We start from the raw sequence: 22,929 nt of genomic DNA, 5'->3' as shown, positions 1-22,929 counted from the left end.
AATAACCCCTCTACGGCTGGTTGTAAAATCAAACATAGACAGAACTTGGTCCCATGTATGCAGCATGTTGTACACAAAATTCCTCTCACATGCGGGAGAGCGTACGTTGGCCAAAGTGGCCGTTGTGTTAATACTCGGCTTCTAGAACACAGATACAAGGTTGATGCCTCCACCCCTTCCGGGCACCTTGCGGTGAACTGTCGCACTTGTAAATGTAAACCACTGTTCGAAGCTACAACCATTTGTGCTCGCTTCAAAGAAAAGAATGTTCGAGAGATTGTGGAGGCCTCCCTACTCTCCTCACTGGGAGATAAGTGTGTTAGCCAAACTTCTTTGTCCCTCTTACCAGTCGAGATTGACTACCTTGCAGGAGACTAACTTTTGTTGGAGCATGTTTATCCTCACCTTTATCACTATCTGTGTCCTACTTTCTTGCGCCTTTTAACTGACGTATTGTCAATAAATCATTTAGTTGAGAGTCTGCAGTTCCGCTGTTGTGTGTTTCTACCGTTGTGTCTCCGTCCTCTCTTAGGCTGCAAGATTTTACTCATGAAAGAAGGGGTCCACCTCTGATTTCTTGAGGATGCAGAAGCAATCGTCCACATAGCGCAGGAACACCTTCGGTGTGATATGAAAGGACTCTAGCGCTCTCTCCTCGATGCACTCCATCACCAGGTTTGCCGTTGTCACGGAGACCGACGCACCCACCGCCGTTCCAGTGGTTTGCTTGTAGTACTCTCCTTTGCAGAAAATATGTGCCGTTGAGGCAGAAGTCGAGGAGCCGACAGAGTTCGTCGATGATCAGCTTGGTTCTTGAACTGAGGTCGTTGTCCTTCTCAAGTGCACTTCTAGTCGCGGAAACTGCTAGTGGTGTAGGCACATTAGTGAACAGTGAGACGACGTCAAACGAGACGAGACACTCGTCGGCTGCGGCAGTCAACGGTGAGACGAGCTCTACGAAGTGGCCGGACTTGCGTACAAAGGTCGGAGATCTTCAAGTCAGTGGAGCGAGGAGTCGGTGGAGGTAGCAAGACAGGTTCCGGAGGGGAGACGATCTGAAATCCACGATGGGGCGGAGAGGGACACCAGGCTTATGGATCTTAGGAAGCCCGTAGAAGCCGGGAGCATGGCCGTTTCTACAGCTGAGCCACAGGTAGAGGGACCTAGCCTCTGGGTATTGTTTGAAAATGTCGCCAGTATCTTGTTCATCTTGGTCTGTAGCTGTGCGGTAGGGTCTTTCTTGAGTTTCTCGTACCTGGCACTGTTCAGGAGGTCACGAACCTTGCTATCGCAGTCTGTCTCGGCCCAGGATGACGGTCCAGCTACCTTTGTCCGCGGAGAGGATACCGATTGAGGGATCCTCCTGAAGGCTTTGGACCGTCTTCTTCTCTGCTTTGCTGATGTTCACTCTTTGCGACTTCGGGAGTATAGATAAAATCCTGATCGCTTTTACCTTGATTCCATCTTGGCTCCTGGAGTCGAGATATTTTATGGCGTCTTCAGCTGCCGCAACCATCTTCGTCAGGGGGGGGGGGGCGTTGGGGTCCGGTTGAAGTTGAGACCTCTGGCGAGTATGCCCGTTTCAAGAGGGGAAAGTCTCGTCGAAAGATTCTTGAAAAAGTCCGTGGATCACAAGTGGAGGTGGTCTGTGTGCTCTTGCCAGAGATGTCAGTTTCTGGTGCTGAGCAACTCGTTGTTTGTCTGCCGCGGTGGAAGCGACACGCTTAGCAAACGCGTCCAGCGAAGGAAACACGTCGGGCAGGCGGTGCTCAAGTTGACGTCGGTCCAGTTCATTTCTTCTCAGGTTGGCGCGGCACTCATCTATCCGGGCGATTATTAAGACAGACATCCCCCGCGGGCAGGGACAGGAAAGGATCACCCACGTCCTCGAAGACGTTTCGGCAAAACGCCGGGCCACGTTTCCCCACCCCCGTACGCGAAACCGAACGCGATACTGCTCCCGACGCGTTAACGCGATACCGCACGCGAGCGTGTTGCTTTTTCCGGAAACGGGTTCGTCGACGCGGGTGACCCTTTCTTCGAGTTTTAAGTAAATTTCGTTCGAATAAAATTCGTAACTTTTAATATTACGCATTACGTTATAGTGTATACAGAAAATATCAATCCATCCGATTAAATTTTCTATCATCATGAAAGAGTGCTCGTCAAAGTGAACGAGCTAAAGCTTGCGTATTGTGAAATTACACATTCTACAACACTGATGGTAAATCGCAGCACCTGTTCAAATTTTAATTAAACTCTTACTGATGTGTGGTAGTCTCCACTTCCCCTGAATGCGAATCGATAGATTTTAGCATTTGAGCCACAATCAAATATCTTTTATAGGATGCGTGACTATATAACAACTTTTTAATCTATATCTTCAAAAAATGCAAGAAATAGCGTGCAGTTTTGAATTTGAAGATTTAAAGAAGAAAATGATCTTTAGTGTGGAGTTTGCGTTTTACCACGTTATGAGATAAAAACTTCTAAAATTAAAGTATGGCATTTCCATTTGTAGTGCCCGGATGCTATGACACTAAACTAAGGTGATAGTTTTTCAGTATGGGCTACGGGAAACCTCAAGTATATTTTGTGAATTGGATCTATGTCTATGTGTGACCTGTGCTGATCTGCTAATTATAATGCTCATCTTCATTGTATATTCCTTAAGCATTTCTGATGACTGTTGTGTGATCCGCTTCTCCCAAAATTGGAAATTATTTCATATGCGTTTGTGTGCCGTGTGTTACGAAGATTACGTGATTAGAAATGCTTCGCCTGCACATCATGCTTGTAAAATCCTCCATTTGCATCGCGGCATTCGATAATAGATTCCTTTCAACATATGTGTTATACAAGCAGTTATACAAGATGTTATAGCCATACCTTGAATTATACATGTGTCGTTTGCTCATGCATGAGAGGGCTAGTCCAACTGTTTGATAAATATACATGCATTGTGGAATTTTATTCATGAAACATGATAACTTTTCGCAAAAGATTAGTTTCTTTTTTGTAATCATAGGCTGATGTATCGTGCCTCTAAATTTCAATTGCCGATCCTTCTCTAGCAATTCTATCCTTCGGGTGTTGAACTTGTACAGAGTGTAGTCGGGTAAAACGTATTTGATGGTCAGCTCTGATTCCATATGAGAATTCTTACACACAGTGTGGGATATTCGTTTCATTAGCAATCGCTGTTCTCACTCTAGCTATGCTAAATGCAAAGTGTCTTTCATTGTGATGCGTAGTATTCATTGTAATGATGACAAAGATTACATTTATTATTTCAGTTACATGCTTGTTCATTCCGATAAATTACAATTGTCGTATTTCAATCTCTGAAGTTTTCGTTTGCTGTCTTGATTGATGAATCCGGAATGTATTACATAATGATGTCTTATTATCGGTCGCTTGAATCCAGCGTTGATTAATCCAATCGATACGTTGTCGCCGCATTTGTACCGCTTCAGCAACTTGCACTTTGTTGCAATGAACTTGCACAATCTCTTATTGATGTGTCCTGTCTTTGTATGAATATTCTGAATTGCGTACAAGACAGTATTAGATTAAAATCGTCCGGTGGCCCACCGCAGTTGATATGTTCGTCGAGTTTCAATAAGTGATGATACATTTGACCTTGCACGAATATATTAACTTCTGCTCATTCGACATCATTGGAAGAAATGCTAGAAGAAAATAATTGCGTTGCCGTGGTATTTCAACATATCGTGTGATAAGATTTTATGTACTTTCAACCTCAGATATGTATAATTTCAACAAATCCGTAATGAATAGCGCGGTATAGACCGCTTGTATATGATAATTTGATCTCACTGCTCTCTTGATGAATGCAATACCCATTGCAATGATTAGAGTTACATCTGGTCTGGTGTATTTCAATTCTTCGTTAGCAAACCTCAAGAACTCTGCCATCAATCTCAGTATTGTAGAGTGGCATATAAATTATTGCACCTTCAATTCTGTAGTTTGTGCCATATCTCCCAATACGACCAGGTCTGGGACGCATCAATTGAAATGCAGCGACAATGGAATCCTTTCGCGGCTCTTCTTTTTCGAAGCCGTTTTTTATCACATCTTCCCATGACTTATGGTAGCGAGTACAAGATCTGTCCATCTCTTCAATGTAGAGCAATTGTCTCTTCTGTTTTCAAGTGCCCGTCTATAATCATATCTATGCTCATTTTATTGATTCAAAATTTATTATCTGCTTTAGAATGCTATTAATATCCACCTGTCATGAGAACTATGCATATTGATTTACAAAAAGATGTGATGAGTAAGAAAAAATGTGTGCTTTCAATGATTCTAAGTACAAGAGCATGCTAGAACCCTCCCTTCCATAACTTGATGTTGGTGTTGGGGTCGTTGGCTTTCATCCATCACTCAATTTATCGCTTGAACCCACTAGTTGATCTCGTTTATTCATTGAAATGACAAGTTTCTGTTCAGATTCTGTCGTGTATTCACGCTGCTTGCTTAGAAATGATTTGTCTGAATTAATTATTGTTTTGATTTTGTTTGAGGTTCGATTGATATTCTATGAGTTGGGCATTATGTCTGCATGACGTATTAATTGTGTTTGTCGATTTCCTCTATAAGAAAACTTTTAAATATTTCTCGCTTGCTTACAAAGTTACTGCCTGAAATAATTATTGTCCTGTATTTGTTTCGATTGGTCACCCGATTGACATCAGTAAAAATAATGTCTGAATTGGGAATGCCTCATATTTCTTAGTTGTATTTCACATTTGATTTTTCTGTGTGGTTCATCTATATAGAATCTTCTGTTCCAAGATATTACAAAAATTAATGTAATTAAATTTGTTTCGCGTTTTTGATTGATTCAGTATTGTTGGTACCATTTAATAATTTCGACTTTCTCTACATGTTCAATAAAAAAATACCGCCTCTGTACAACCTTAGCCGACTATGTCATTCACTTTGACCAAAGACTTCCAGTTCAAGGAAAGAATGCTGAAAGATTGTGATCCCCACAAATATATCATAGTGTTGGATTGATGAAACAAAGTAAGGTTTGTAGTGTCTCTTAGAACGAAAATTGTATGGTGTTCGATTAGATTAAGTCACGAGGATGATTTTATGAGTTAAAATGATAGATTATTCTCCTCTGTTGTTTGGTTAAAATATCTTCTTTGATTAAATGTGGTGTTATATATTTGATTTCCTCGTGTGTTCGTGTCGTTCTTGTCGTTCGTGTCCAATGGTCTTCCAGAGTCTCTGCTGTTCACAATTAATTACATACATCTATCAGAACTTGTAATTAAAGCTCCATTATGGTGGTCACGTGAGGAATATTAGACTGTTTATAATAAAACTTGTAATTTTGATTGTAATCGTATTGATTAAGAATATCTCCTTTGATTAAATGTAGTGTTATAGATTCTATTTCCTGTTGTGTTCGTGCCGTTCTTATCCCATGGTCTTCCAGGGTCGCTGCTGTTCACAATTAATTAGATACATCTATCGGCACTTGTAGTTATAATCCTGTGAGATTCTCTTTCAGATTATTGTTGGTATAATTCAAGTATGATTGTTGATATTCAAATGTCTCCTTTTTCAGATTATCCAGTGTGGCCGCAGTATTGTATGTATGAATGAAAGTAGATTATGATAATAAATGAGATTCTCTTTCAGATTATTTGGGTCCACCGCCGTCTCAGTGTCTGCATTATTGAAAGTAGAATATGATATTAATTTAGATTCTCTTTCGGATTATTGTTGCTGTAATGGGAGTATGATTGTTGATATTAAAATGTACCTTTTTCAAATGATCGAGTGTGGCCGAAGTATTGTACGTATTATTGAATGCGAATGTAGTTTACTAGAATAATAAGTTATCTTTCAGGTCGTTGCTGCGGGGCTCCCTAAGTGAACAATTGGTAAGCAATGTGATGTTGATATTATGTTTTCTTTCTGAATCTGATTACTTGAAATATTTATAGCGAATAAAATATGTATATTCTTTCCATGTACCGTCTTGTGTTTTTATTTCTTCTGTTAAGGTCGTGAAGGGTTTTTTTTTTTTGCTTGATTTTTCTCCTTCACCTGATTGGCATCACAATTGGCATTACAATTGGCACAATTCCCAGCACAATTGGCTTTAATAAATACATTTCAACTTGTATTTTTTGTGTACGACTCCTCTTTGCATGTCTATGCATGTTATAACCTCGCTGACAACCCTCCGCACACGCCCCCCCTCCCCCAGCATGCGGGAAACATCTGCAAATGACGCAAGGGTCAACGGCACAGGGTCCAGGGGTCCAGGTTGCTAACTGGACCTCCCGACAATACAACCAGATTCAGTGCAACTGACGTTGCTCCGAAAAAGTTTGCTCCTCGAGCTCCTCGAGCAACGTGCTGTTCGCGAAAGTTGCGCACGAATGATTTTCCGCTGCCAATGGTTCAGCTGCCTATGGTGGAAGCTGGGCGGTGGCATACTCAAATTTGGAAAGCGGGGAAATGACGCAAGCGTCGGAAGACTGAACTTCCACTTTCCTGAACCATATTTGCGGGTCCGACATTGAGTAGGGTCACAAACAAAGCGGGGTAACTGTGGCTTCTAGCAAAGTTGCAGCTGAGTGGCCTTGGTCTTGCGCCATCGTCCGGGTCAACAGATTCTATAGCAAGGGATCACGACACCGCATGTAGTTGTATGTAGCAGAGCGCTACAAATTAAAATTGCAACACATTCTCAACACAAAATAAATGCTGTCGTAATGACCAACAGTGATTCTCTGTACTGTCGATTTCAGATCCCTCATCAATTTATCCCAGGGAACAAGTCAACCTGCTACACACGGATTATGCCCCTCGGATTTGGAACATCCGTAACGTTCATCCACGTTGTTGAACTTACGAGTCCTTCTAAAACGTGAGTAGCAGCCGAAACATGCACGGAAGCCAATCTGGATTACCTGAAGCTAGCAGTTTCTCATAGTTGCAACGCAAGAAAACCGCGACGAGCGGGATTAACATAGTCGAGCTGAACTCTTGACCACAGATCAGTCATCACCGACAAGGCCTCTTTCTTTATCAGTCACTAAGGTAATCTCGTCGTTGATTAACTTGGTTACTTGAGGTTTTCGAAAGACCTGGTTCTTTGGGTAGTAAGAGGGTAAGTTAGAAACCTCACAGAGTTCCACACGGTGATGATACCTGATGCATGCCTCGTTGGAGCGTTTGATACGCACGTTTCTAAATTGGTTTCTAAATTGGTGGGCTCGCAGTGTCGATGTATTCTTTTTCATTTGGAAGCGTTACTGTATGCAGCGTTACGGTTAAATCGTTATATAAGCGCTACAGAACCGCAAAAATATCTGTGGACCCAAGTAGGTGCGGTTAAATATCATAGCTGGATTCGAGGAACGGACGAGCATTTCCTCGAAAGTAGCAAGTACTAACTGCTATATACGGTCAATATGACCGCTGTACTGGACATACGTTAACAGCATTTTGCCCTTATGAAAATGGATTTTTCCTTTCTGCAGATTTCTTGTGGACTTCTTGTTTCCCTCTTGACAGTGTGTTTGGACAATCTCTTGAACTACCTTATGTGTACCTTCTGTGGACATATATAGATGTCGTTGTTGACAGTTTGTGGACTTTCTGTGCGCCTATGTAGCAAGTACTTATTTCAACCGTTTTTTTTTTTCTACATAGATAATTTCCGTATTATTACTTACTGCATTATCGGACAGTAATATCCACAGAGGTCGACCTCAAGGGGGTACCGAACATCTCATACCGGGAGTTTTTTTTTATGTATATAGAGGCATACTTGTGGCTCTATTCATTGGGAGACAAGCTGTATGGGTAATATCAGCAATTTCTGGGTGTGTTGCAAAAAACCATGTGGGGTGTACACCACTCCTGGGAGGTGGAGAGGTCCGTGCTATCAGCTCTCTAAACAAAGCGGCGTTTGGATCTGAACTTATTATTAAATGTACACTCTAAGAAAAAAAAGATGCAACAGGAAGGTACCATTTTGTGCCAATTCACATGCGACTTCTCCCCTGCAGTTATAAGCGGCGACGTCCCTTTCCCCTCTCTCACGTTTGCTCTAAGCGAAAATGGTAGAATTTCCTACCCAAGCGGGTTGAACGACAGATTCTACTCTGGAGTTTGTTTCTACTCTGCAGTTATACCCAAAGGGTAAAACTGGTTGGAGTAGAAATGTGGTTGCAATGCAACTCTACCGAAATGGGTAGAAAATCTTACTTTTTTTTCTTAGAGTGTAGTAGCTTGAACGCCACTTTGCCACCTTTTAGCTACGTATTAAAACACTAAATACATTTTCGATGGCTTTCGATGGCTTTGAGAATACGGTTCCTCGTATTGATACTTCAGTTCAGTACACAATATATTGGAACGGTTGCAACATGTTTGAACTGTCTCAGGCTCTCAGCGTACGCTCGTCAATTACAGAACAGAGGAGGATATGATTTTGCGTCGTAAGAGGTAAGCTGTGTGATAAGAGTGTGTCATTAAGCTTCACATATATTCATACGATGACTGTTCTGTTGTATGTTTTTGTTCTTCGTTTCGAGCGGCGGCTGCGGTCTTGCGTCCCGTCACGTAAGTGTACAAGTATCAGTTCGTGGCTGGTGTTGGTTCTGCTAATTTATTTCTCGTTTTTGCAGGCCATAAAACAACAAAGGAGGATATTTTGCGTCGTAAAGGGTAAGCTGTGTGATAGAAGTGTGTGATGAAGCGTCACTTGTATTCATACGACGACTATTGTGCTGTAGGGTTTTGTATGTTTCGAGCGGCGGCTGCAGTTTTGCGTCCCGTCAGGTAAGTGTAAGTATCAGTTCGTGGCCGTTGTTGATTGTGAACCAAATTTATTGTTGCTATGACCCTTTTACTCGGTTTTACTCGCTTGCGTTTGAACATTACTAATTTGCGATTGAACGCCCTATTCAGACATATTTCTCTCCAGCGCTTCAGAGACGTCGCTTTCGCCGAAATTCAGTGAATTTTGAAGTCCACCGTTATCGTGGGTCGCCAGAAGAACTCAGTCCGCAACTGGTCATCGTGTGACGCGACACTCTGTAGCATAAAGCATGTTTACGTGTGGAATACGCTACTGTGTGCGCGGGAAGTTTTGTATGACTGTGTCGACACTGGATACCACTTTAAAGGTATGCATTTTCAGAATAAAATAGATGCATATATAGTTTTGCAGTACTTCATTTCGTGTATTTTATGCGTGTTGCGATTGAGTGAAATTCGTGATGATACTAATGAAATTCAACTTCGCTCAAGTCACAGAAAGTCTACAAAATGTCTTCACATCATACGGGGATGGTGTTAATCGAGCGTCAGTAAATCATGTATCTTCCTCGATTAAGAAGAATATACCGAGTGTCTCAGGTAACGGTCGCCGAGCCCTTTAAAAAAGACCTAATGTAGTTTCCTGGGTGACGCCGACTCGTTCACAGCTGAGTCACAACAAAGTCAACAGAGAAATTGAGATCACATATAACAAGACTTACACCTGAAGGTCACACGAAATTTGTGTAAAGTATATGAGAGTCTACAAAAATACCTGTTACCTTCAATATGTGAGGTAAACACAAGGCTAATAGTCTACACAATGTCTGTGCCCTTTGTTGACTAAGTTCTGTAGAATGGAAACAAAAGGTCAACCGCCATTTTTGTAAGGGAGAAGCAATTGGGATCAGCCAATGAGCCATGCAGGTGTCCAGCACCCAAGCCGCACTGGCCGCAACTAGCGGTCATATAAGTAAATAATATGTAGACAAGACAGAGTAGACGCACAGGTATAATTTATTTCAGAATAAAAATTGAAATATTAATAAAAAAGTTCCGATTAAAGCAGGAGCGCTCGCTATCCATCGATACGCAGCACCATGACATTTGTCGAGAGTCTCACAAGTCCATCAGTGACCACCAGTTTTACATATCCTGTGTAGTCACCTGCGACGTCATCTTGACAGGTATGGGCATGTTAGGACAAGAATGGCTCTGGAGAAGCTAGGACAAACACACTCTTGCTGAAGGAAGGATAAAATATGCTAACAAGATTAATGAACTTTCTCTATAGCTAACAACAATGAGGACTAAGCACACAACGAATCGGCCCACTGTCCACCACAGTAACGGTCACGAGCAGCGCTGCACGAGACTTTCTCACCTTCGACAGACACGCAGAGAGCTGAACCGGGATACTCTGTTGTCCTGTAAAAAGTATCCTATATGCCTCCTCATATCTTGTTCCTTTGTGGACTAATTTAATTTCAAAATGATTAAGAACTCTGCTGCCACCCAACGGGTCAGGGTGTGGAAGCACCCATGTTCTCAATGGAGATTTGTGGGGTGTACCCTGTTACCCACTCTTAATAATGAAACTTTCGAAATCCACGCTAAGAAATCCACCCAAAAAATCCATCCCTTTGAAATCCACGCTATCAAAATAAATCACATTGGGTCTATGCAGTCCAGTGTTAAGCATGGTTTCTCGTGAGAAAATCAGTGTTTAAGAGGGTCACACTCCAGAATAACGAATCTTTGTTCAATTCTGTGTCGTATTCAGCATGTACCTCTGAATTATTCATTAATTTAATTAAGTTATAGGTGTAAATAACTACGCGTATGAATACTAGGAAAAGAACACTTCAGCGGTTCGGCCGTTCGGCTACCGTTGGGAATGAGGCTGTCTGAGAAAATGGAGTAACGACGGAGCCGTATGGTTCGTATGGTGTTGCGGATGTGCTGCATCAGGTATTTTTCAGACATGTAACGACTTGGTGTGCTAACACGCTTGCAACTCACGAAGGAATTCCTGGGTGAAGTGACACTGATGCAGTCGTAGCTGTTTCGAACAGGAAATCTGGTAGTGAAAAATGTCCAGGATGAGCAACATATAAAACGTACAGGAGAACTACTGTGTCAACCATTTCTCACGACGGTAATCACGTAGACATCATGTAAACGTTTCTTGCTTTCCTCGGCGTCAGCCTACGAAGAACCGCTAATGTTATGTTTGATAACAGCCGCGAAGAGTGGTTCAGCAAGGTAAAACTGTGCCGGGAACACCGTAATAGGAGGGAGGTGTCAGGGAGGAGGGAGGGAGGGCTGTCAATGGACAACTGACATTTTCCTCCCGTCTGTACTGAGAAATTTCGATCCAGAGCTTGGTTTCTGGCATTTACAGCTCAGTTGCATTACCACCTGAGGCACGTTGACTGTCTCACATGTTCTCACTGCAGTGCTCTAGATGACCCAGAGCATATTCTTCGTCATTGCCCACACTACCGAGTTTTCCAAACTGCCATTTCCGGATCTCTTAATAATCTGGACTCCTGCCCCTCTCGCTGAAATTGCTTGGCATATAGCTAAACCGAGCCCACGAATGCCTGCTCCCAAACGTCGTTTTGACAATATTGGACTCCATGGGATACTATTTCGTTCCGCACACCGCCAGCAGCTATGGGGTAGAGTATCGCCCCTGGCGATGAAACTCCCTGTCGATCTCAAAATAAGTTTGATGTTAGAACGATTAACTCCATTTCTTATAACATTACTGAACAGCATCTCCAACTTCTGCAGGGTGGTTTAAATCACTCTTATAACTACATGTTCTGTGTAACCTAGGAATGCTGGTGTGTGGGTGAATTGGCTAGTTTGCCACAGAACCACAAACAGGAACACAAATGGCTGATAAATATGCTACAGAATCTGGGCCAAGAGGATGAGCACTTGGAATGATCACAATTTTTAGTACCATACAGAGAAAGATAGAGCAGAGTACCTTCAAATTTTGTACTACTTTTTCTGAATTAGTAGTAATTATGCTGCAGCTACATAGGCAGCAGTGAAAATGCTACTCAAAACTGCAAAAACTTCATGCTAGCACTCGCACCTTTTTACAAACTTTGGTTGGTGTTGTGGTGAATATTTCGGTGACTACCCACTCTGGTTAACTGAACCAACATCAAGGGTTGCCAATTCTTGAACTTAACACGCACTTGAAAGAAAAGTAGGACCGAAAATCGCGTGCCCTTTCAGAGACCACCGTAATCACCTCAAGGCCGTGCCTTTTAGGTGCGATCTTGTCCGCCACTAGCTTTTGCGTGGCTTGTAGAGGAACACCACCTCCTCATCAGTGCGTGGATAACACGCTTCGGGGTACGCTCTGTCATCACCACTGACAGAGGTCCTCAGTTCGAGTCAGCCCTCTTTACCAATCTCATGCGGATTCTTGGTACGAAGCGTTCCCGCACAACTGCCTACCATCCCGCATACAACGGCCTCGTTGAGCGACTCCATCGGCAGCTGAAGGTTGCCCTCCGCGCAGCCCAACACAACCCCTGGCCAGAAGCTCTGGCCCTCGTACTGCTGGGCATCCGAACATCCTTCAAGCCCGACCTCAGCTGCCCCACTGGAGATCTTCTTTCTGGTGCCCCCCTATGCCTACCCGCTGACCTCCTTGATGCCTCGCCTACCCGGCTCCGGCTCCCGGCTCCGGCGCACCATGGACACTCTCCGCCCAACCCCTCCCCGTTCCAGTCGCGTTTCCAACGCCTTCCAACACCTTGACCGCTGCTCGCACGTCTTCGTCCGCTGCGACGGTGTCAAAAAACCGTTGCAGCCACCTTACTCCGGGCCCTATCCCGTCATACGGAGAACCCCAGCCTACTTTACGCTTCTCGTCAACGGCTGGTAGACACCGTTTCCCTCAAAAACCTGCCTTCATCGACGCCTCCACCTTGCCAGCCGTCGCATCGCTTGGTCCCTCCGCCCCGCTTCCCACTAGTCAGCCTGGAGACCCGTCGCCAGCCCATTCGATCCCTTCACGTCCACATGTAACATGGTCCAAGCGCCTAGTCACCAGTCGTCGCTTTACAGCGACTCCCTAGGAGGGGGCAGCTGTGGCCGCACCACTACCGCCATCGACAGCGCACCCGGAATCGGGGCTCGTGATATTAAACTGCAGCCCAGCCAGTTCGGCTCTGGCTACCAACCAGAACGGTTGTGTCCGTGATTATTCTAGTTGAGTCAACAAGCTCAAGTGTACCAAATTGGTGCCGCTGTTGAACAGTATGATGTCATTTGTTTACAAACCGGAAAAGATCTATTGGTGCAGCAGGATATAAAGTTCTCATACTTATGTACAGTTCTGTCCATTTTCTTAAGCTGTATGTATTAAGCATGTATGTTTCCTGTGCTACTTCTGCAGCTGCCCTGGGGGAGATTCAACCCACCAATTCAACCCACCATACCCAAACCACAGTATGACAATATGTATTGCCTGTTTGTTCAGCCTTTTACAAACTTATTTATACATACTGCAGTCATTATTATGGATATGGCAGGAGCGAGCACACAGTCTGCGAAGATTTGTTGAAACTATGTCACCTGTTTCCACCACCAATAGCATTCGACATGGCAACTGTAGAAGGCAAACCAGCTGTACTTAAAAACGTTGATACCTGAACGGAGGGCACAATATTCAGATGATATGCACAGCCTAGTGAAGAGGATCCTGGGGGGACAAAGTATGGATCCTCTAAGCTGATCCTCAGCATACCGTTTAGTGATAAACCTAACAGCCTTCAATTGAACCATATCTAAACCGTTTCCAAGGCACTTCGTACAAGAGTTTTGTATGCCAGCAGCGTAGTGTCTGGAAAGGTAGTTTTCGTGTGCACTTCAAGAAGACATTTTTTAAGAGCCCTAGAAGACACGTAACTAATGTGTGATTTCCACTAAAGGTAGGAAGAGAGGTGCGCACCTGAATACCAGAAACCCTCAACTCAATTAATAGTAGGATCAAAATTACGAGGGAATATATTGAGGTTTGTCTTGTTCAGAAAAGACATCATTGCACACTCTGCAAAGTTCATCTGTAGTTGCCATGGCATACGTCAATCATACACACTGCAAACGACTCATTGAGCACGACTCACTGAGGTAGTCCGCGCGACGGAAAGTGAAACGCGTCATTGCCCATTGTGAAGATGCAACAGTGCTTGCGACTTTGCATTTCTCACTAGTTTCTTTCATCACTTTGTTATGAGATGACTAATGCTTTGCGAATTCCACACGAACATAATTATACTTTGGAACAACTTGTTTGCAAAGCATCGTATGCACTTCCTTTGATCTCTCCAGGAGTCTTTCTCTCTCGTAACATATATGGACAGATGCAGCATGTCATATAGGTAACACAATTTTGGCACAATATTTGCTTGATATATCCAACAAGCAGATATAACAAATCTTTGTGCCAAAATGATGTGCCACGTGTCCGTGTAAAGACGAGTCGCTTAGATAGAATAGGTACAGCGCCTTGACGTTGATTGCAAGAAGTTACAATGTTCACAGCACATATGTTATGGGTTAAATAGAGCAGTATATCGTACACATCCGAAGAATGCCAACACTTCAGTGCTTTACATTTACCAGTTATTCCACTCCTTACTCTCCCTTGTATTGGAATTATGTATTTCAGCCTCATTTTTGTATTATTAAATTTTAATTTAGCAATCCTTTCACATGTCTTGTGATGGACAGGTTAGCAATGTAAGCAGTGTTTATGTGCCTCTTACAACCTGTATTTTTATGTCTGAGGGTCTTTTTGTGACAATTTTTACTTGGTGAAGTTAGCCCGAGTGACGGCGCCCATGCATCAGATGGCTGCCGTGATACAATATATAGACTTTGGAAGAGTGTTCTCAGGTTTGATTCTGCAGCACGTAAACGTCGAGATACGCTGGTGCCAAAAATAATATTCTCAGGATGAAAGCTCAGCAGCTCTCACATCGTTCTGTCTGGATCAGCACGGTCAATGGTATAGTCAATGCTGAGTGCAGGTGATGGCCAGTGCTTGCAGTACTAAGAGCACAAATATACTTCAAGTACTATTCTCCTTAGGGAAGCGAGAGTCCTCCGTTCCTTTGCTACACACTGTCAAATTGAATCGATGTTTTTATACCAGCTATTTATTGACTCTACGTTGCACTAGTCCCAGCGCGCTGAGCGGTTGAGCCGTTGAGCGTTGAACTCGAGTTGGAAATGAAACGAGAATCAGTCCGGAAATTGTTGCACCGAGGACTAGCGCCACCTTCGAACTCTGCTAAAATTGTCCCTCTGTTGAACGTTGAACTGTCCTCCTCGGCTCGCATGGCCGCGCCCATGAAATCAGCAATCAGCCGTTCTCGTTTTGTGGAGCGTGCACCAAACTGTTTGCAGTTCAAGGTACAGGTACTTAATGCCAATGGGAGAGCTTCGGCAGTCTTCCTGTGGATTTGTGGGTGCATCAACGAAGATGGGCATAGCTTTCGGGATGGCTGTGTGCTCGATAGCTGATATCTCCGTCCGTGCATGTGTGTGTGTGTGTGTGTGTGCGCGCTCTTGTTGAGGAAGCTTGAACTCTGCCCTCACACATACACAGCAATATGAATGTTATACTGTACTGCGCGCAAGTGACGTCTGATGTAGGTCCAGGGTCTCGTGATGATACAGTGAGGAATACTGCGACACTCTTGATTGAAAGCATTGCTGCGAGTTAGTTTGGTTCCCGACTGATTTTACGCTGAACTGAACTTGCATTTTTGTAAACTTCAATATATTGCTGTTGTAGCGAGATGGTTTCCTTGGTTTTGTCGCATATTGCGCTCACTTCATCTGCTTTCTCTTGGGCCCCCCTTGGGCTATAGCGGCCTCAATGGGGGTCCTGACACACGGTTTGGGAAAGACTGAGTTATACTATATATTGTTACACGTGACATATTGTAGTGTACTGAAGCAAACTTCACTGTTGTATTGTTTCTTCGCACGGTTACTACTTCAACGTTATTTGAATGAGGAATGAGCATTGAGGAATGAGCATTGAGGAATGAGGAATGCGGAGAATGAGGAAATTTATATCGTGCATGTTGTGAATGTTCTCTAATTGCTGACCCCTGCTGTTGCGCTAAAATCCAGCAACTACACAAAAAAATTAACAAATGTAGAACAGGAGACAGAGAAACACTGACACAATGACATGATTGAGATCATGATATGCTGTCATTTTTTTTCTGTGTCTCTGGTTCTACATTTTATGAACATGTGCCACGTTGCCAGTACCCTTGCCCTTTTGCTACGAAGAGAGCCTCTCAGTAATAAAAATGCAGGTTGTCAAATGCGCGTAAACAGTGCGTACATTTTTTTGGGTTTTCACTCGTTTAATGTTTATGCAAGAAAATGCTCCCCTAGTTCACATGGCATACTGAATATGAGCGTGCTCCACAGGCATGACCTACATTTTAAATTAGCATTGCAGTATCTTTATCGACACAGATGAAATTACCCTGCATAAGTACATCCATGCAAGCTCATTGATTCTGATGCTAATTGCTCCTGGAATAATACGGGGTGGGTGAAAGGCACCTGCATCACATGTTACGTCACTAGCAGTTAACATTTTTCACTGAAGCGCCTGCAACTCAACGATGTATTTTACATCTTGATTGCAGAAAAAAGTAAGCACATGTTTGTTATTACACGGTATGCAGTTGAAACTTTTTAATGTGATGACGGTCATTCTCGTGGATTTTGGCAGTAAAACCATTTTAGGATGAACACCCGTAGAAATGTAAGCTATGAAAAGTAGTAAATTCAGTGAGCATACTCAGGGATTTTAAAATACCTTTCTACTTCCTTCATTTTTTCAATGTTGACATACATCTGCTTGTGTAACTATCAAGCTGGACTATTCCAGACAAAACCAGTCAGAGGTGTAGGTTGACTGTCTTAAATATCACTGAAAAAAATGCACTGTGTGCATTTTTTGGACGATGCATATATATAATGTAAACCTTTTTTTTTCATTTTGTTTTGTTGAACAATGGGGGTGCATTAAACTGTGCCGAAATATGGAAAAGTTGTCCCTTACGAGCTTCCTTCTGACATCTGCACATACATAATTTGTTTGCTTTCCTTGTCTGGTGCATGGGTCTTCAATCCCAAAGGGCACGTAAACGACAACAAATCTAGTGACGTGGTGAGAACTCAAGAACGGAGCACATTTTGGGTGAAGTTTCCGATAAATTTCCGGCAAATTAGCATTCCTGAAGGAGCCCCATATTATTTATGCTTTTAAACTGCTCCATGGGGATTAGCTTCACATTAAAATATCAAGCTGACCTATATTCGTTGTTCAACCAAGCGTTTAAGCAGTTGCAAAAAAATGTAAACTTTTTTTTTTCAGATAGTATATTCACATACAGGTCGTCTAAAAGAAATCTTAGCATATTTTCATATCCAGTCCTCTCCTATAACATATTGAAAATCTACGGTCGAGAAAAGAAATTTTGTCAGCATAATGTGCTGTAGCTTGTTCGTCAGTTGAGGTCGTCTAGAAAGCAAAAAAAAAAAAAAAAGAAGAAGAAGAAGAAGCCTTTGTGGCTGTCACCTGCGAAAATCGACAGTCTGCTTTTCCATTTTGAGGACATACAGGTATATTTGTTCTTACGCAAGAAAAATGTTTCGTCACCTCATTCCTACTCCCTATGTGTGACGCTATAGCACACTTCGAACAAATTATGCATTCTGCTGTCCTGCCCAGTTCTACAGATCAGTTGCAGTCGCTGTCTCGTAACAGCTTTGTCAACATTTATGATTGTTTTCACATACCTGCAGTCACCTGGAAAGGGAACAAATCTCATCATTTTAAGGACAGACCCTCTCCTATAGCATGTTCAAAATCTGGTGGCATGTGTTTTCTGTAGATCCTGTTGCATCAGCTGACCATATTGGCTCAGATCATGTCAGAATGCGACGTAACACCTTTTGGAAACCATTTATTATGATTTCGTGTGCCCTTCTTCCACAACGGAAAAAAAGCTCAGTCTTTCTCTCAGTTGAAGTAGTCGTTTTGCTGCATTAACAGAAGGTGGCTCAAAGTAATAGTATCTCCTTGTGGCCTGGGTGGAGCATGCCTCACTGTGCTTTATGTCCAGTGAGCCACAACGTATGCAGTCTTCAAGCTTTCTTTCTTTCATTCGGAAGAACAGCTTATAGCTCTGCAGGCATCAGAATATCTGCACGCAATAGGGGGCCGCAATCTGGCCCTGTACACACTTTGATTTAGAAAGGACGATGCTTACGTGAAAATGTTGGACGTTCGTTTATTCTATTAGCCACCACGAGTTCATTCTTCATCCTTTTTCAACGTAACAATGACGAGTGCTCTTACATGCTAATAACTTTCTTTTTGTTTGTACAGCAGGCATCACAAAAAGAATGTGAAGACACAGATACGATTGAAATTATATAACAAGCCCTATAGGTGCCAACTTTTTAAATGGTACTGTGAACACAGTCATAGTACCCATTATCACGGCACAAAGCGTCTATTCCAAAGTCATGCTTGTGGAGGCAAAGCCATGCTTGCCAAAGCCAAACAGGCAAAGTCATGCTTGCGGAGGCTTTTATTACGCCCTGTTGCTCAGTGTATGATTTCTGCCTTTAACCGGAATAAACCAATAACAAAATTGTGAGGAAAGAAATATAACTGGACAAAAAAAGTAGAGAACGCTGACCTAACATAACAAAATAACAAGGTTTATCAGACGTTTCGTCCGTCATGCGACGGACATCATCAGCGCCAAACTGAATGAGAGATTACACAACCGGCCGCTATTTAAGGAGATGGGAGTACAGTTCGGGAAGGGCGGCACGGTATTTGTTGCCGTGTTGTTTTGGTTTCGAGTTCTCTACTTTTTTTGTCCAGTTATGTAGTCTCCTGGCTTTTGGAGTATTTTTGCATCTATCCGAAAGAAATATGCCACCTTCGGTCACCATAGACCAAGCATGATAAGTTCATAATGGTGGCTGTTATTCACCCTGCTATGTGAATGTGTGTTCATGTTAGGTCACCTATTTGGATCTGGTAGTACCAGCTAGCTTGCTTGTAATGTAACATGTATGCGACCGCCTGAGGAGAAAGAGGACGAATTAGCTAGTCTGGGGTAGAAGCTCTCACGCTGGCATAGCTGGTCAAAAAGAAAAGTGGGCCATACATCACATAAAACACAAATACCAGTATATTTGCAACAACCACTGGTTAATTTACAGTAGGCGCTGTGCATATAGCGTGTCCATGGACTGATTTTTATTATGATTTTATTATTATGATTTATGCATTTGATTAATAATGGTTCTGTGAGAGTACGTCTCGGAGCGTTCTTTTTGCCTTTTCATTTGAACGTGAGGGAGAAACAACGCTGCAGAACTGCAATCAGCATATTTAATGTAATGTCGCGCAGGATACAAGTTTTATAGCTATTTCATATTTCAGCACAATATTTATAAGCTGTAAAAGTAGGTGCAAGGGTACCATTGCGTACAGTGAAGTAGCTGGTACCGCAAATTTTAGATATCTTCTTGGCCTGCGTGCTTAGCATAACGAGTGATCTGTTAATAAACTGACTTGGGGATTTCTGAATGCGAATATCATTGGGGAGAAAGGAAGGCAAACAAATACAACAGAGGTTGCCATTCATTTCTTGCACTTCTGATTTCAGTTACTTATTGCTCTTGGTTTTCTTCAGTTCCAACATCAGATAACCAGAATTTGCACGTATATCCACGCGAACAAAAAAAGATGCAAAAATTTCTCTGAGAGAATTTCACGGTTTTTATGACCTTGAAGATGGCATTCTTAGGTTCCAGGAAATTCAAAGACCAGTGGAAACAAAGTGCATGAAGTATTATGTCTAGATACATCTCTTGCAGCTTTTGCATGACAAATAGTTGTCTAGAAAGGCGCGCGAATCAATGTGGATCTTCCTGGAATTAGAATGTTATTTCATTACACTTTGAGATTACCGTATGCTGGTTACAAAAAATGAAGGCACGTCTGCTGGCTTAAGTTATTCTTCCGAGAGAAAATATTTTTACTTGCAAACAAACAAACAATTTCTTCACATTCATATGCAGCTTATTTACAGAAAGGCATTTCGAGAGTCTGTCCAGTACCTGTTCCCTGCATTTATCAGAACGTAGGCTCACAAGGAAAACAACACGAAGGAAAGTACACAGGCAGGTACCGATTTCACGATTCTACAGTTCTGAGGCTGGAACACACACAGACTGATAAACACAGCACATCCACATAGTACCGGTATCGTGCTTTTTCTTCGATCGTCATATTTCAACTCTCCGATTTCACAACGAAGGCAGTCCTGCAGGAGAATGGCGATGTCTGTGGCTTCTTTAGCAGAGATACGGACGCAGCATACACAATACAGGCAAGGAATAGAAAAGATGAAAAGATGTATTCAATGAGTCATGTAATTCGAATGGAAGTGGCTGCATCCACGGCATCTGCTGAACTCGGCTTACTGACGCCTCCACAGCCTATGGTTTAAGGTCAGTGCATGGAAGAAGCTTCGCAGTCAACATCCAAACCACCTCATTGTACATTGCATCTTGAACTGATCCACATTACCAAGCAACACTTCCACCCACGAATGAATGAAAATTGCAGACATGACTAACTTGACTGTCCCTCACCTGAACAAATACTGGACACTGATAGCTTAACTGTCACGTGAATGAAAACAACCAAGAATGCACCTAACCAGATTGGCCTTGGTTTGAAATGACTCTGCAGACACCGCGAATCAAACTGACTGGCTTACGGGAATGAAAACTGTCCAAGGACCACCTTTCCTGACCTGCACTGACGTGAACACAACTGCATAGATGGATAACCCAACTATCGCGTTACCGGAAGCCGCTGACGTGCTTCACCTTGCCGACGTGAATGAAACAAAATTTACATGAACGGAAACTGGACACCCACAACCTAGCTGATCCTTACGTGAACGAAAACTGCTGACACGTCTAACCTGATTGTCCCTCATGAACGAAGCTGCCGACACAAGTAACGTGACAGACCATCACATGAACAGAAACCGCGAGCAGGTCCAGCCCGACCGGCTATTATGTAAACGAAAGCTGCGGACTTAACCCTATTAGTGGGTTCCTTTCCCTTCTCTTTTTTTTTACTTTGTACTAAACATATCCCCCCCCCCTATTAGTGGCTAGCCTTACATGAACAGCAACCTGGAAAGGGAGATCGTTACCTTTGGTGCTGTATTGACGACAGCATTATTCTGGGCGGAAGCCGTCTGGATGATGCTCTCCATCTGGTCCACCATGTTTGACATTGCTGCAAGTGAAGACCAACTGAAATGCCGCAATGCCGAATAATGGAAAATGTGGTAGCTTACCACACTTCTCTTTTGCTCTGCGGAGCTCCTTTGTGAGGCGTGCATTGGCGTGTTGCACCTCCTTTATTTTTCTTTTATTCGCAGCACAGTTCGTACATGCTGCAGCTTCGCTCTTCTGGAGAACCGGTTCGCGTTAAGCTCTGCAGCACAGACAATGTACATCGGAAACAGCTTAAGTGTGAAAGCCTTCCTCAAACACAACAGTGTACAAGCCTGTACAAATTAAGAGTAACACATGAGCACGTGGTTCACAGACATGACAGCACCACGAAACGAGTTTTGCTGTGTTCGAGATCACCTCCTATACACTCAACTGCCACCTCACGCTTGGCACAGCACTGATACTGCTGACAGCTACCTCACGTCTTTATCTACTCCATACCCAAATACGGAGCCAGTAATGACAGGTGGAGCAACTGCTTGCGGTATCAAAAATATGCCGAGCAGCCGTTGTCAGGTGGCAATAGGCGATTTCAGAAATTGCATGGATGGCCCACCAGAGAGCGCCGTGTTGCGGAAGCCGCGCTGCACCTTGGGATTTAGTGTTCATGAGTCAGAGAGAAGAAGAAGAGCGCAAACGGTTTAGGTTTTCTTTCTCCTTCACCTCCCGCACCTTCAAGCAACAGGCAGACGAGCACGAATGCAAACCATTTCCCACAGCGCATTGCGCGATGCGCGTGACTTCCGCGACGTAGTGCCCCCGTGCGGAGCACAAGGGCAATATCTGAAATCGCCTATTGTGCATGAGGGCCCTATCTTGAACATAGCAAAACCAGTCTCACAGCACCGTCATGTCTGCCTGCCACACGCACCCATGTTAGTCTTGGGTATGTGTGGCAGGTGTGTAGCTTCAGTAAAGCTCTCCAAAATTCGTATAAATGAACAGATCAGATACTCACACGGACTTCGCAAATGTCACCCACAAGTTCCAGTGCATTCAACAACTTTGGTCTTTTCCTCTCAAGTTCATGAGCTGTTCCTATTGGAGATGAAAGCACGAAACGATTAGCAAGGTGGAAAATGAATTTAATTTTTAAGCTCCTTGATAATTCACTGCATTCGCACATGGCACAACTAGCGAGCTGTGCATCCTGTGAGTATCAACAAGAAGAGGATATATTATTTAAAAAAACAGACAACGGTGAACGGCAGTCATTCCATGATGCCCATACTATTCCAAACAATAGGAGAAAACAAAAGATGAGTCTAAAACCCAACACGTACACGTCAAAGTCCTTACACTTAACGATTGGAAGCCTAATGACGCACCTAGTCGCACGGCATGCACGTACAAACGTATTCGTGGTCAAAATGAGTGCGAGACCAAATAACGTCGTTTGCCATACGGCATCATTGCACAGGTGTGGTGTCAGGACCACTAAGGAGAGACGACTGAGTCCGAAGAAGGTCGGGATGAGAATGAAGGTTTAATTCCGCGCTCTCGCGGTTGTCGAGCGGACGATACCGATGAGAATGCAGAGGATGAAGACGATGCGCTACACAGGCATTTCGAGGGTTTACGATAAAATGCACACCACACGGTGTGCGCGCCCACCCAAATCGAATATTATCATTCAGAAGCAGGAATAGCTTTACAATGGCATCAGTACAAATACTATAGGCAAGAGAG

At 43.3% G+C, this 22,929-nt stretch overlaps 1 protein-coding gene across 3 annotated transcripts in view; it reads left to right on the top strand.

Annotated features, from left to right (window-relative positions):
- Positions 1-22,929, top strand: part of LOC135387018 (uncharacterized) — a 287,289-nt gene that overhangs the window by 187,679 nt on the left and 76,681 nt on the right. For all 3 annotated transcript variants that reach the window (XM_064616454.1, XM_064616453.1, XM_064616452.1), the window contains one exon: positions 6,804-6,922. In XM_064616454.1, coding sequence (XP_064472524.1) covers positions 6,804-6,922 — 119 coding nt within the window. The remainder of the gene's footprint in view (positions 1-6,803; positions 6,923-22,929) is intronic.

The sequence above is a fragment of the Ornithodoros turicata genome, chromosome 3, assembly GCF_037126465.1.
Source record: "Ornithodoros turicata isolate Travis chromosome 3, ASM3712646v1, whole genome shotgun sequence".
In the NCBI taxonomy this organism is placed as follows: Eukaryota; Metazoa; Arthropoda; class Arachnida; order Ixodida; family Argasidae; genus Ornithodoros; species Ornithodoros turicata.
The sequence above is the reverse complement of the archived record's forward strand: the minus strand, read 5'-3'. Positions and strand labels throughout refer to the sequence as shown.